The sequence below is a fragment of the Hordeum vulgare genome, chromosome 6H (assembly GCF_904849725.1).
Source record: "Hordeum vulgare subsp. vulgare chromosome 6H, MorexV3_pseudomolecules_assembly, whole genome shotgun sequence".
Classification (NCBI taxonomy): Eukaryota; Viridiplantae; Streptophyta; class Magnoliopsida; order Poales; family Poaceae; genus Hordeum; species Hordeum vulgare.
Window position 1 is genome coordinate 546363717 of NC_058523.1, and position 14887 is coordinate 546378603.

Consider the following 14887-nt stretch of genomic DNA (forward strand, 5'->3'; position numbering starts at 1 on the left):
ATGACATGCATCTGAAATCCTATGAGTAGGATTAGGAAAGGAGTTGTCATTTGGTTCACATCATAGGAATTTTTCCATTGAGTTTAGGTTCTTTTTTATTTTCCTTTAAAATGTGTAGGACAGGAATCAATCTTATGTAGAAACAGAAACGCATTCCTATGAACCAAAGGGCTCTAAAGGAAAGATTCCTACAAAAATCCTATCCTATATAATTCCTGTGAAATTCCTCTAAACCAAAGGAGGCCTAAAAATATCATTCCATAGCATGCCACATAGATCATTTGCTTCCTTTTCTAGACAATTAATGCATTTGGTACTTAGCCCACGTTTATTGTGGGGTATAGCCGCGTTTCTTGCCATGCACTCCCTCTGTTCTTAAATATAAGTCTTTCCAAATTAATTCACTATTAACTACATACGGTTGTATATAGACATATTTTAGAGTATATATTCATTCATTTTTCTCCGTATGTAGTTTCTAGTAGAATCTCTACAAAGACTTATATTTAGAAACGAAGGGAGTATTACTTCAATTTCCCTCCGGTTAACACTGAAACTGAAAGTAGACAAAGGCACGCCACATAGATCATTTGCTTCCTTCTCTAGACAATTAATGCATTTGATACTTAGTCACGTTTATTGCGGGGTATAGCCGTGTTTCTTGCCACGTATTACTCCGCATTGGTTAGCACTGAGGCTGGCCATAGTGGAAGTAACTTAGATAGTATCATGTATTTGGGACTAACAAACATGTTCATGTGGCAGACAATTAAAGAAGAAAATGAGGGTTAGGCTGCCCGTAATGGGAGTATCACAGGTCATGCATGCCAATTAGTCAATTTTGATGAGGTTGCATAGGATTAAATAAAGAAAAAGAGGGTTGAATATGATATCATGATACCATATCATATTAAATGATGTGCTACTATATGTCTTGCATGGCAATAAATGAATCACCCTATGATACTAACACATGATACCATGCATTATGGTTGTGGTATCATACACTGTATCATATGCATGATAATAGTATATGATACTGCCCATTACAACCACCTTAGAATAACATAGGTAGATACCGTATCATGTTAAATAATATGGTACTATTTGTCATGCATGTCAATAAATTAGGTCACCTATGATACTAATTTATGATACTATGCATTATGAAGATAGTATCATACAATAATATCATATGCATGATACTACTATATGATACTCCCCATTATGAGTAACCTGAAACTGAAAGTAGACAAAGGCTGATAGGCACGCTACCCCGACACTGCCAAAAGTGGCTTGTTATTATTAATTGTGGATATTTTTAGAGCTGGTTGTTTCTATTTAGTTTGAACTGTCAAATATCTATAATTTGTCTATGCGACGTCCATCGACCCAAAGGCCACAATTGCACACCGTCACACCTTGCAGTGCCATATACAGCTGCACTGGCCTTGCTTTCGCTTGGCCTCTGCCTATGCTGCTGCCACATCCTCCAACCCGCGTCCATATAGAACACACCATTAACTCTAATTATTTATATATACGACTATCCACAATAAAAGTAACATAGGTAGTAACATATATGCCACCTAAACAAAAATATGATGTGGCAACTAATTAATGAGAAGAGAGAGAAATTGAGTAACTTAGCATGTTACTCATAGTAGGAGTAACATAGCGGATACCAAGGCAAGATGAGTCTATAGGCTAATAAATGAAAGGCTCAATGTTACTATCCCTATGTTAATATCCACTGTGGAGGTAGTAACTTAGACTAATAACATATGTATGTTACTCTCCATTGTGAGTAGTCTAAACCACACTTCACTCCATCCGGATGCTATTGTCCATAAGTATTATTGTCGTCGCCACTCCTCCGTCTGAATTGCACAATGCACAAAAGATAATCTAAACTATTTTTGCTCATGGATAAATCCATGATCCAACATCTATATACTCCACACTCCTACTTATGTATAGACCACACCATTGACTCCAATGCCGAAACGTCCTTATCATCATCGCCACTCCTCTCTCCCATGGCAATACGTTAAAGCTACTTTTCACCCCTTTTGCGGGTAGGCTACTTTTTCACGTTGACGCCCTCCATCCTCTTCCGCAGCAATCATCGCGCCTTTGCCCATCTTCATCTTTCGCCTCCTCACCATCGCATTCCAGAATGTGGTGGAGCATAGCAGAATTACCAAAGGAAGAACAAAGGTGGGGACGTTGTTGAGCAACAAAACTCACATGAAGTTACATAGGTGAGTATGTGTTACCAATTTTGTTACAATGGTTTTCAGTTGGTTTTCTATCTTATGGCAATCATGTTAGTAGGTTTCAAAACACGGCTGGTTATTTTTCATAGAGTTGATGTTGCATCTAGATAATATATGCACATGTTGGCCTTATAGATCCACACACATATATATGTAGATCTACACATATATCTAATTTTTGCATGTATCTAACATCAGATCCAGATCTATCCATGTATCTAACATATCCAGATCTATGCATGTATCTTACATTCTAGATACATCGTGGTATTGTTTCCCTGGGTCGATGAATCAATCAATCGGATCCGCCGGGCGCCAAGCCCATCTGATGCTCTCTTTACCCTTCGTGGATTTTTCTCTTCCGTAAGAACACTAATTCCTCCAAGAGTGTTGCATTCCCATTGCTCCATCTTCTATTCCATGCATAAGCGGCGATAATTCTTGCCATGTCGTTGCTCCTCCACCCTTTTGACATCCTTGCCGTTGAGAGGTTAGGGGGAGGGGGAGGGGAGGGGAGGGGGATCTAGTTGCACCGCCATGGACACGAGCATGGTGGAACTTGAGTTTGAAGTTTTGCCCCATGTCGAGCTATAGGGAGACAATATACCTAGGGGAACGAGTCCTCGGTGGCTAAATCTAACGCCGACGGGGTTCCGGCGATCCCGGCGGAGGGATCAATCTCCAAAAATGGAAGGTTAGCTATTTGCAAATTTTGAGATTACATACGTCATTCGGGATTCTGACATATCAAGATCTATGCATATATCTTACATTTCTAGATATGTCATAGTACTCATTCTCCGGAATGACCAATCCATAGATTAGATCAGTCTGATGTGCACACATATATATTGATCTCTTTTCCCTTCATGGCTTTCTCTCTCCCCCAAGAATGCTCGTCGAGTGCGCGTTGCTCCTATTGCGTCCTCTTCGGCAACGCAACTACCTCTTGCCATGTAGTTGTTCCTTGCGGAGGTGCCCAGAGCCACCTCTATTCATAGTATTTAACTTGGGAACGTGAGCTTTTTTGGAACTGCCGCAAAAGGTAGGGGATGGTGGAGGTTGTTTCCGACCTAGATTATCTTTGATGTAGACATGATTGTCATGGAGGTGCAGGTGAAATGGATTATTATTATTTTGGCTGAAAAGCCAAATGAAAACTATTTTTTGAAGTTTCTAACTATTTTTGAGAAATATATATAGTATATACAATACAACATCAATGATGATGCTTGATTTGTTTTTTCCTTACCTTCCAAATGAATGTGCATTTGAACTTGAATTTCATTGTTTTATGGATAATCATCTTTCTAGCATGCCATATCTTTAAAGAATATTTGAAAAGTTCAAACCTTTGTTTCCACACCGTTGGATTCTTTCTGCAGAAGATAAATATGAGTCCATTCAAAGAAAATAAGGCAGAGTAGTTGCACAAGCTATTTCTGAAAGCCCGATACTCCCTCCATTTTTTATTAGGCTCAAATAAGAAATCCCAAGTTTCCAGTTTGTATGCCCCGCAATACATTTCTCTTCTTTCTCATTGGCATTTTGTCTTTGGGAATGTCAACAGATTTATTAAAACTCTGTTACCTTTGGTATAATTTTGTTTCGTCTTTAATTGAAACTACTCCTGATTGGTTTTATTGATTTTTATGATGAACCTAATAAACTGAATTTCAGAAGGGAGTGACATTTTCCTACAGTTATTTAGTCGAAAGCCCATCCCATAGCTCCCTATCAGCAGGCCGCAGCCCAATATGCTGGTAGGCTTTTGCCCAACATTTGTTGTCATGAACCCTTTCCTTTTCAACCTCAAGCAACTGAGATGAGAATTGTTTGCCAAAAAAACTGAGATGAAAACTGTGATGATGGTACCCTATAGACAAGACGACTCGATCTGAAATATCTTAACATGGCTTGGATTGGTAGTTGCAACATGTGAACCGTATTCTTTTGTTTAGTTGGGTGACCCATACTCTTGATGAGTTGTAGGGCTAGTAGTGCACATGGTCTAGATAAACGAGTTGAGCATTTGTCCATTAGATGAGTATTTCTTTTCAAATATAGGAACATTTATTTTGATTTACAAGCATATATTTTTCTTATTACACATGCAAATTTTATTTTCACATGTAAAAACTTTTTATTACATTTTTCAGTAATACATGTCCTTTTATGTTGAGGTATGAACAATTTTTGGCAGCACATGATCATGTTTTATTTATTATCAATGTCATTACATAATAAAATAAATACAGTTTTAGGGGGGAATATAGTGCATAGTACTTGTCCACATCAAGTGTCGGACCATGTAAGGACGCTTCAGACGATGCGAGTGTAGTGCTCGCTCTAAGTGTCGAAGTATTTTCTATTCAAGGCACGCTAAATGAAATTGTGGCTCAAACGTGAATTCTTGAGCTCCTGGATTTGGCCAATTTAGCCTATTCCCATTATTATTATTTTGTTTCGTTCTCTTCATTTAGTTTTTTCATATCGTTTTCCTCTCCATTCTCATGTTCATCTTTTCTTTCATTTTTTCCTAACCTTCTGCATTACTATTTTTTACTTTCTCATCTTGGTGATTGGGGGAGTAATAGTTTCGTACAAGTGTATGAACATATATCTAGTCATGCATGAACCTTTTTCCTAACTCATGAAGTAGTTTTCAAAATAAATGACTTACTTTAACAACAAAAAATATAAACATGAATATTTTTTAGAGGTAGTGGAACCTTTTGATTTCTGAAATAGTCTTTATTTCAACTGGCTTTTTTTGTATTTCTTCAAAATCGAAAATAAAGTTCCTGTAATAAAGAAATAAAAAAATTACGAGGTTATTCCTTGCTTAAAGACGATGCATATGAGCTCCCTAGCGGCACACAAGTACTCTCTGTTTGCAAGAGCAAAAATATTGTCTATCTGAAAGCCCCTTATTTTTTCCTTTGGGAAAAATCTGAAAACCCTTTCTACAACCTCCATAGGGCGACCACACCTGAATATCTTATTAAGAATTTACCCATCCTCTGTTCTCATGAACCTCTATACTTAATCTTTTTCTAGAGAGAAAACCTCTGTCCTTTATGGTTCCCTCTCAAGCAATTGAGATGAAACTGTACTGATTGGACCATGTAGAGGCGATGACTCGGTGTGAAATATCTTAACATGGCTTAGATTGGTGGCTGCAAAGATGTGACCCACTCTCTTTGATGAGTTGTAGCACTAGCAGAGCACATGGTCAAGGTAATCCAACCCAGGGTGGAATGTTCATTGCCATCAATCATCAATTTATTATATGGATGGACAGGGCACATATGAGTGTGCTCCAGGACCAGGACCTTGAATTTTGACCATGTGATCTGTCCCCTTGCACATCATTCGTATATAAGCATTATGCGTGTCTTGTTGTTTTATTGTAGTACTGATAGTGTTGCGGCACATTAGCATTTATAATTGTCACTAGTCACTATCTGTAGCAGTGCTCAAGGAGATTGGATGATGGCAACTTGCAGCATAGAGGCAGTTCACAGGAGAAACAGGGGTAGAAGATATCAAGGATTATAATTCCTCTCATTGGATTATCACAGCTTGCATAGAGGCAACAAGGCATGATTAAAAAGAAAGGAATCTTAATTAATGGCTACTAGTAAAAGAAAAAGAAAAAAGGTAACACTAGTAGTAGTATAAAACACAAGACACCACTTATAAATCCCTAAACATAGATGAACTGCAAAAAGAATATTCAGAGTTCAGTACACCAAGCTCCAATATAAACTGCTGACTATGATTGGTGATCCCCCTACTTCAACCTTCCTGATGGCTACTTGACACATTTGTTTTTCTAACTTAGCAAACCAACAAATCTCCTTCACTTCACTCTTGCTCAGAGCACACCAACTTTCCTAATTGACTGCCTAGCTGCCTCTGCCTCTGCTGCTGCTGGTTTAGCTCTCCTTCTCACCTAGTACCTAATTTGCAAGCAACTGCAATGCAACAACCACTCTGTGATTGATTCATCTATTTCTCCTGCCCTCCTCACTCACCCTCCTCTATACAAACAAAAAATCTTCTTAGGGGGAACCAATTAAGTAATAGACAAAGAAAAAAGAGGTGGAATAAACCCAAAAGAAAAAGCCCTATTGAACTAACGATGCTGACTGAAACCGATGCATGGCGATGATGGTGGTGGGTGGATGCATGAAGGCAATGCTGAGCACTACTGTCCATGACGATGGACGACGATGACTGACTGACTACTTGGAAGCAAGCATGCAATGCATACATACTAGCATGTATACATATATAATAGCTAAGGGGGACGAGACCGACCGTCCGGCGACCGATGCCGGTGCGGGGAGCTCAATCCCGGCGGCGGATAAACTGCAGGAGGTCGTCGCCCTTGGGTTCAACCTTCTGGCGCATCTCCACCACCTTCTTGTGGGAGTTGGAATGGATGGCTGGCACGAAGGTGGGGCTGGCCGCCGGGCGGTACTCCGGAAAGAGGCGGCCGGACTTGTAGCGCACGCCACAGGCGTTGCAGAGCGTCTTGGGCCCCAGAGGCCCCGCACGCCACTGCGGCGTCTTCTCGATCTGGCAATGCGTGCACCTCCGCACCTCGCCGGCCGGGAGCGCGGCGCCACCGCCTTCCTCGTAGTCCGCGTCGCCCTCAGCGTCAGAGGTGACTGGAGGGGTCGGCCTCTTGGCCTTCTTCTTCTTCTTGGGCTGCGAGTTGGACTCAGCAATGCACTCAGGCTCCTCCGAGTAGGAGGAGGTGGAGGAGAACATGGGCGTTGGCACGAGGATGGTGGCCTCGGGCGCGGGAACAGCGGCGCGGATGGCAGTGGGGAACGCAGAGGCGCGGGACCGCTTGCTGCGCGCACGCGCCGGGATGACGAGCACCGGAGGCTCCGGGCGCGGCGACAGCGGCACTGACCATGGGCGGCCGCTCCCGGAGAAGGACTCCGAGGAGGACGACGCCGATGACGACGTGGACGACGCCGAGGATCCACCGCTGTTGTTGTTCATGTTAACGTTAACATTGTTGGCGCCGTCCTCGAGCACGGAGGTGGGGCTGGAGCTGCGGAAGAGCGCGTCCTCCATCTTGTCGGGCAGCACGACGCCGGCGTTGGCCGAGAGCGCGGAGGCCCTGATGATGGGCGCGGCGCACGCGAACGCCGGCTCGTGCGGGATGGAGGTGTCGTCGAACAGGCCCGACAGCCACTCGAGCTGCGCCATGTCCATGTCCAGCTCGTCACACTGCAAAACAAAAAGGCAAGGAATCCCATGTCAGAAACAGAAACTCACACTCGCAGTTCACTGCAGCCCCCAAATCGACGCCATTACTTTTTCTCGTTGGAAAAAATAGGCCACTGTTCAATCAGTAAAGCAAGCGGCGACAGCCCGGTCGGTACGTCCGGGCCGGGCGGGCCCACGGTGATGGGTTTAATTTGCTGTTGCGTAAAGGGGAGGGGAAGAAAAGGTGGGCTGGCTACTGGTAGGACTGGTGCTGGTGCACTGGATGGAGTAGTTGCTCAGTTGTTGTTGGGCTAGCTAACAACCGAAAGCGATGGGCCCCCGCTACGTAACAAGGCCGGGCCCCCCGCGCCCCGCTCCACACCGGTAAAAAATATAAAAAGAAAATCTATGGAGCGAGTAACTTTGGTCACGGCCTCATGCCACCGACACCTGCGTGCAGCGTGCGCCCGCCCATGACCCAACCACCCCGGCCATTCACGCCGGTGCGGTGCGTCGGCCGCCGGCTCGCTTGATTGTTCGTGCCCCCGACCGCTCCTCGCCCCCGGACAACACGGCGGCCGGGTGAAAGTGACCTCCGTCGCCTCCCTTCCATGTGACCATTAATGGCGGTGTGCGCCGTGCGGTGCGTGCAGTTTTGGTGGTGTGTGCACCGCGTGATTGCCGCCCAGCTGTTTCGAACTTTGAATTTCGAACCCTCTGGAGGCAGGGCCAAATAAAAAAAAAAAGCAGGATGGGATTGATTTTTTTCGAAACTGCCGTGCGCGACCGACAGGGGCGGTTCGTCGGCTAGGTCAGGCACGTATCCCATACTCCTTAAAATCGGCCGTACGCGGGAGTCGGCAACCACCCAACCAACCCTACGCGCGCTGGCAGGCACAGGCACAGGCACGCACGCCGACGACGACGAACTGAACCAACGGAACGAACGAGGAAAAAATTACTCACCGTGCCAATGTGGGTGTCTCCGAGGGCGCCGAGGAAGGCGGCGGAGTGGTCGCCCGCGGGGGGCGGCGGCGGCGCCATGAGAGACGCCGCGTGCTGCTGCTCCAGCGAGGCCGGCGGCGGCGGGGGGACTCCGGCGAGGACGCGCGCGGCGAGGGGGCTGTCGGGCACGGGCGCGTCGAGGAGCAGCACGTCCTCGGGCGAGTCCTCCTTGGGGAAGTCGAGCAGGTCCTCGATGTGGTCGAACAGCCCGCCGCACGATGCCTCCAGCAGGCTCTGCTCGTGCTCCCTCATCATCTCCTCCATGAACCGCCCGCTCGCCATCGCCTCAGCCCCAAAAATCTCTTTTTTATCTCTGAGACTCTGACCTTTCCTTGGCTGCGTTACTCTGCGACCAAAAACACAATCGGGAGGAAGGCAAGTATAAATACACGGCAGGGATTAATGCCCAATGCGGGGAAGATCGTAAATTTGGATATGCACGCATTAATCGGCATCCAAGGTAAGCACCGGCATCATACATGGCACCAAATTAAGACAAGGCGGATTTACACACACCTAATATCACGATACCGATGGGTTTCGTTTCGCAAACGGACGAGCCGCCCCCGCGCTAATCTTCTGCCTATATATCTATCTATCTATCTATACTACCAGAACGCGATCTCCTCTGAGCTGTAAATAAAATCATATATGTACACAAACGGGTGCGTCCGGCCGAGATATATATATAAATCTGAACGAAACCGGACTCCTTTTTCAAAGTGACGGCAGCGCCCCCGGGCCGGCGACGGGGGCCCGCATGTATGCGGTGCACGATGGCCCGGGCCCGCCCAGCGCCCCCATGTGACACGCGCATGTGGCGTGCGGGTTTTCCATTTTCTTTTTCTTTATTCCGAAGCAAAGGCGCCATAACAGGTGGCGTACAATGAAAAAAAAGAAGAAGAAAAAATCAAGGGGGGCGGTTGTTTGATTCACCACCAGGTAAAAAGTCAAAGCGGCCAGCACAAGGAACTTGTCAATTAGTAGGGGGCCCGCTGACGTGGCGGCAGGCCATTGGGCGGGACGCGTCACCGGCGTGCCATGTGGGAGCAGAGCAGACGACGCGTCAAACGGAAGCCGCCCCCCCCTCGGTAAAGCGGCAAATTATAATTAACGCCCCTGGGTGGTAACACCGAGGAATCCGCTTCCATTCGCCCGATCCGATCGCGTTTACCGGCCGCGCGCCTACGGACCAAACGAGGGGAATCTCGCCGGGCGAAGCGCAAGGAATCTCTCGGCCCTGCGTTTTCACTGCCCCACGCCTTTTTTATCACTAAGATTTTCCTTCATTTTTTACACGCCGAATTTGAATTTGAGGCATTTTTTTACCCTCTGATGGCCCCCTGTGTTTGTTTTCCTTCCAGAGGGGGGAATCCAGGCTGGAGGAGGGGGGCAAAAGTAGAAAAAAACAAAAGAGGGTGGGCCGGGGCACAATGGAATACCGTGGCAGGGCATCCCATCCGTTCCTTCACCCGTTCAATTTCTATCCATATCAAGCCACAGTAGCCCAGCCGCCGTGACGTCGTCGGCCGGAAGGAAATTTCCCCTTGCATGATTGAATCAAACCAGAGCCCCAAATGGGCTGGGAACTTTCAAATTTGAGTGTAAAAAACAAATGAGCCCCAAAAATGGACTGGGTGCCTTCAAGCCTGTGGAAGGAACAAGTCCAAACTTGGTTGCAATTTTGAAAAGGTCCGCAGCTGCGTGCGATTTTTTCCCCCTTGCCATTCGTCCTTTCCTCTTTCCAGGAAAGAAGATGGACGAGAGAACTCACAAGGATCGAATACGAACATGGCGGTGCAGCCGGCTGGCGACACCGCACATGGCCGCGCGCCGGCACAGGGTGGTGCCACAAATGGCAATTTCAAACGGGCAAAAATGGCCACGCAAGGACGAAACACCGCAGGAAAGCCTCTGGATTTGAATTCGAATTCCTTCTGATAGTAGTAGCATCTTGTCTTGTTCTTTTTTACTTTTGCCCCACTTCCAATGAGAAGAAATGAGTGGTTTGCACACACAAACTGGAAGGGGGATGGGAAGTATATATGCACCGCCGTCGGCGGTTGATTGACTCACCTGCAGATTCCCTTGTTTCCTCCAACCGATCGATCTTCCTCCCTGCTGGCCGGCTTGCCTTGGTATGAAAACTGAAGAAAGAAAGAACTCTTCTCTACCTATCTGCTGCTGCTGCTGTTGCCGATCAAGAAGAAAGAAGGTAGCTGCTGGCTATGTAAACAAGGGACTAACTCTAGCTAGCTAGCTATCTAGTTCTCCTCCTGCATGAGCATGGCTGTGTGCTTGTGGTGTAGTCCGAGGGAGAGGTGGGAGAAAGCTGCTGTCTGGATTGCACCAGCCGAGAAATTATATGTATGCAGAGCAGAGAAAGCAAGCAGGGCAAAGCACCGCACCGCACCGCACTGTACTGCTGAGAGAGAAGAGGGCGGGGTGGAAATATGGGGAGCTATATAGGTGGAGGTAAATGGAAAGGGAGTGAGGGAGAGGTGCGTGCTCTGCACTGGCCCGGTCGGTGGGATTCAATTCAATTCGAACCGCAATCCCCCCTCTCTCTCTCTCTCTCTCTCTCTCTCTCTCTTTCTCTGTGTGTCTGTGTAAGCTGGGCCGAGGAAGAAGAAGATGGAGCTAGCAGCACATGGATAGAGAGAGAGAGGGAGTCGGACTGGGAAGAGGGGGAGTATATTATACTGTAAACGGAGGAGGGAGGGAGGCAGGCAGGCTGGAGCGGGGTGCGGAGGGGATTAAGTTATTGGTGGAGAACGTGACGGGTGGAAGGTAAACTAAACCCAGCAGCAAATGGCTCCTTTGACGCCCGCCAGATCGTCTGAGCAGCGGAAAAGAAAGTGTTTAGGAGGTCTCTATCTGTGTGTGATGGTGTGGGGGGTTTGCAGTTTGTAGCTGTAGGGTTTTGAAACGTTGGAGGACAGGCAGGCATATGATGGAGGAGGAGGAGGAGGAGGAGAGTGGAGATCCACTACGTCGCCCGATTCACTTGCACACGACACGGCTGACTTATCGGCACCACCCCCCACACGGGCACACACACGGCCGGAGATGGAGGAAGACGAAAGGGACGTCGTAGGAGCAGTAGTAGTGCCATGGTGGTAGGGTATGCGTACGCCCAGCTGGACCAGATCGGTCGAACACGACGACCGACGGGCGAGCCTAGTCCGAACAGCTAGCCCGCCGGAGACCCAGCCTGCAATATGTATTTACTGCATGTGCATGATACAGCAGGAAGACCCGGTAGTCTGTCCGTCCGTTGTAATATTCCATCCTCCAACGGATTAGTGCTAGTAGGTCGAGTACGGCTGCGGTTAGAGGAGCGGTAATTAGCGATCGACCACGACCGGTAGCGGTAGCAGTAAGTGGTACGTACTTCTACTACTACAGGGGAGATGGGTGCGGTGGAGGGGGGTCACACGGTAGGTGAGCCCTCTGCCCTCGCTGCTAGCTGTCCTCGCCCTCCCTTTCCTGTCGTGACGTTGAAGTTTCCTCCCCACCTTCTCCCTCTCTCTCTCTTTTTTTTTCTTTGTCATGGACGAAAACCCTGCGGAAAATGCTACCGGTACAAGTGAAACGCCACCTCATACATATCTCCTTAGATCAACTCCAGCGCACGACCCCATCCGAAAGTCCGTTTGGGTCGAATTATGTTCGTTTGAGGCGATAATAAAGCTGGGCATGTCCGGATCGGTCTGTAGCTGGGTCGGTCCGTCCAGCGCGCGGCCGCACCCCAAATGATCCGGGGCACGCATTGGATTTAAAAAAATGAAATACATGAAAAATGCTAGAAAAATGGAAATGACACGCAAACATTAATAATTACACAACGCAAAAATGAAACGCAAATGTTATTCAACGGCCCCACGGCTACGATCCTTAATTAACATATTTAAAAAACAGATAAAATGCGATGCCCCGCGCTGCTGCCGTGCTCGTCGCCGTCTTCAAGCGCCTCTGTTGTCGTCATCGTCGCCAGTGAGGTTGATGTACGCGGCAACGTCCAGAGGTGGACCGACAGTCCTGGAAGGTCGGCGGCGCTGGCGGCGCCTGCACCACCTCCCCGCGCGGCGATGACTTTGCGCTCCGGTGACCGCGGCGGCGTGGGCACCAAGGCTTGGCCCCACTCCCTCGGCCATCTCTGTGACCGTGCACAACCATGTCCAGCGCTGGCCCACCAGGTTCGGGTGGAACGTGGCCACTGGTTGCTCCTCGTGCACCTCCTCCTTCACCGTCACGGGTTGCTCCTTCACGGCGTCGGTCATCTCCAGCTCCGGGATGGCCACGTCACCGGCCGCGGATAGGGCCATCATCTCCTCCAGCCCCGCCCACTGGCGCTCATCGTATGTGTTCATGAAATCTTCCATGACACACTGGACGAGCCGGACTTCCCCCTCTTCAGTCATGCGAGGAGGTGGTGGTGGCGACGGAGAGGGCGACGACGACGGACTCGGCGTCAGGCCGCGCACTGGCATACGCCCCCGCGCTCTGCACGTGCCCGCCGCGGTTTGTTGTGTTGGCCGGCAAAATAGGACGCGGGGTACACGTCGTGCTCATCATGGAACCAAGTGTCCCACAGGGGGAATCAACGACGTACCACAGGTCGTAGTAGAGGTTGTCCGGGTGGCGACGTTGACGGCAGTGGATCTCGTCGCGACGGGCACGGCCGCTCATTGGCACCGGTGGGATCGACACCCAATCGACGGACAAGTGCCGGTTGTTCAGCAAGTGGACGTCGCTCCACGGGAGCGTGTTGGGGCGCCCGGATGGGCAATGAAGAAGGCTGCCGGAGCAGGCAATGGCGGAGGAGAAGAACGACGCGGCTCGCTTGCGGCGCGGCGCCGGCGGGACGAGCACCTAGCCTCGTGGTCGTGTGCCCCCTTCCCCTTACCGCCGGTGCTCCACCACCACATTGCTGCCGACGGCAGGAGAGCTCGAGGGAGGGGGAGAAAGCTAGGGTTTGGTGTCGGTTCCAGGAAGGCACCAATAGTGAATTGGGCGCGTGCTGATCCACGGCTTACCCATAAGAAGGACGGCGACCGCTCGTCTGAGTGGATGACAGGCGGGGCCTACCGGATGTGCGTAGTAGATAGGGCGGTGGGAGGTAGGTGGCCGCGTGCCATGCGTCCCGACGTGGACGAGAGGAGGAGTCCAACGCATCTGCTCGCTGTCTGCGAAGATCCAAACCGAACGCATGTGTGCATCGGAAATGAAGCACTCCGGACACAAAACGCACAATATACTTTGAGGACGACGCATGCTAGGCCGGACCGGATGGGTCACGCGGTGGAGTTGGCCATGGATTTTTTTCGTCCCCTCCCTGGCTCCCGGCTCCCTGTCCATGTGTGTCGTCCATGCCTCTGCACTGTGCGTACACATGGCGTTGCACCCCTCGGTTGCGTGGCACGCGGCGAGGCTGAGAGGGACTCGTGCACCCCCACCACCACCACCACCGTGGAACCGGGGTGGTGGACCTCGTTCTCAGTCGCGGCCGCAACGACTTTTCGTCCTCCTCCTGGCCGACGACGGCCACGGCTCGCGTCGCCTGCCGCGGGTAGAATCATCGCCGGCCGTAGCAGCGTGCACACGGCCATCGCCGCTAGCGTCCAGGCGCGTCGCGGTTAGTGTGGCACCCTCCGACGAACCATCGCCCGCCGGCCGCCTAAAAATCGGCAGCCGCGGGCGCGCCCTCGCTTTGACCGCGGCACCGCTGGCACGCGCTCCCGGGCGCTGACCTGTATCCTGTACGCATCCCGCCCGTCCGCCATCACCAGCGTGCGTTCGAGTGAGAGGCAGAGACGGCTACGTGCTCCGCATCCCTTCCTTCCTTTCCTTGGGTCTCGGCTCGGTCGCCGCTCGGCCGGCCGGCCGTGCTCGCTCGCTCGCTCGCCTGCGGAATTGGCTCCGGGGATTGGGACGTGAGAGGGACGGGGGGCAGTTTTTTCTCGGTGGCCGGACGACGACGCGTTGACCCGCCTGGATTCCAAAACCTTCATCAAACCCGGCTCACGAATTTCCCTGCCTACTTGGCCAAACTCCATCGATCCCATGCATGGCGTGTCGCCTAACCCATCCATCCATGGCCACCTAGTAAGCTCTACGGTTCGTCTCAACTGACCGATCCATGGGTCGGACTTTACCGAACTTGGTTAACTACGACACCTGTGGTATTACCACCACTACTACCATGGATTGATGAGTGGAAAAATGGTTGCACCCATGCATGTGGTAACATATAGCACTGGACAATGGTTAGTTAATGGCCTCCCCTAATAATGTAATAATAATACTGGCAAATCGGCACCCGCGGCTAGCACATGATCGATCGCATCGCATCCATCAAGTGTTGGAGT

The 14887-nt window shown here is 49.7% G+C and overlaps 1 protein-coding gene across 2 annotated transcripts; it reads right to left on the bottom strand.

The window, feature by feature from the left end:
- Window positions 1-5978: 5978 nt before the first annotated feature.
- Window positions 5979-11350, bottom strand: LOC123401196 (GATA transcription factor 6-like). 2 transcript variants are annotated; one of them, XM_045094929.1, is made up of 3 exons: window positions 10593-11350; window positions 8478-8862; window positions 5979-7532 (listed from the first exon to the last, which is right to left on the bottom strand). In XM_045094929.1, the coding sequence occupies exons 2-3, from the start codon at window positions 8796-8798 to the stop codon at window positions 6636-6638; spliced, it is 1218 nt and encodes a 405-aa protein (XP_044950864.1). In that variant the 5' UTR covers window positions 8799-8862; window positions 10593-11350; the 3' UTR covers window positions 5979-6635. The 2 variants fall into 2 exon arrangements, with proteins under 2 accessions (XP_044950864.1, XP_044950865.1); XM_045094930.1 differs by lacking the exon at window positions 10593-11350 and adding an exon at window positions 9033-10586.
- Between the last annotated feature and the right edge of the window lie 3537 nt (window positions 11351-14887).

Bases quoted from the DNA above. Each gene is read 5' to 3' on its own strand.
- LOC123401196 (XM_045094929.1), bottom strand. From the start codon at position 8,798: ATGGCGAGCGGGCGGTTCATGGAGGAGATGATGAGGGAGCACGAGCAG. The intron at 7,533-8,477 runs GTGAGTAATTTT...TTTGTTTTGCAG, and splicing joins GAGACACCCACATTGGCACG to TGTGACGAGCTGGACATGGA.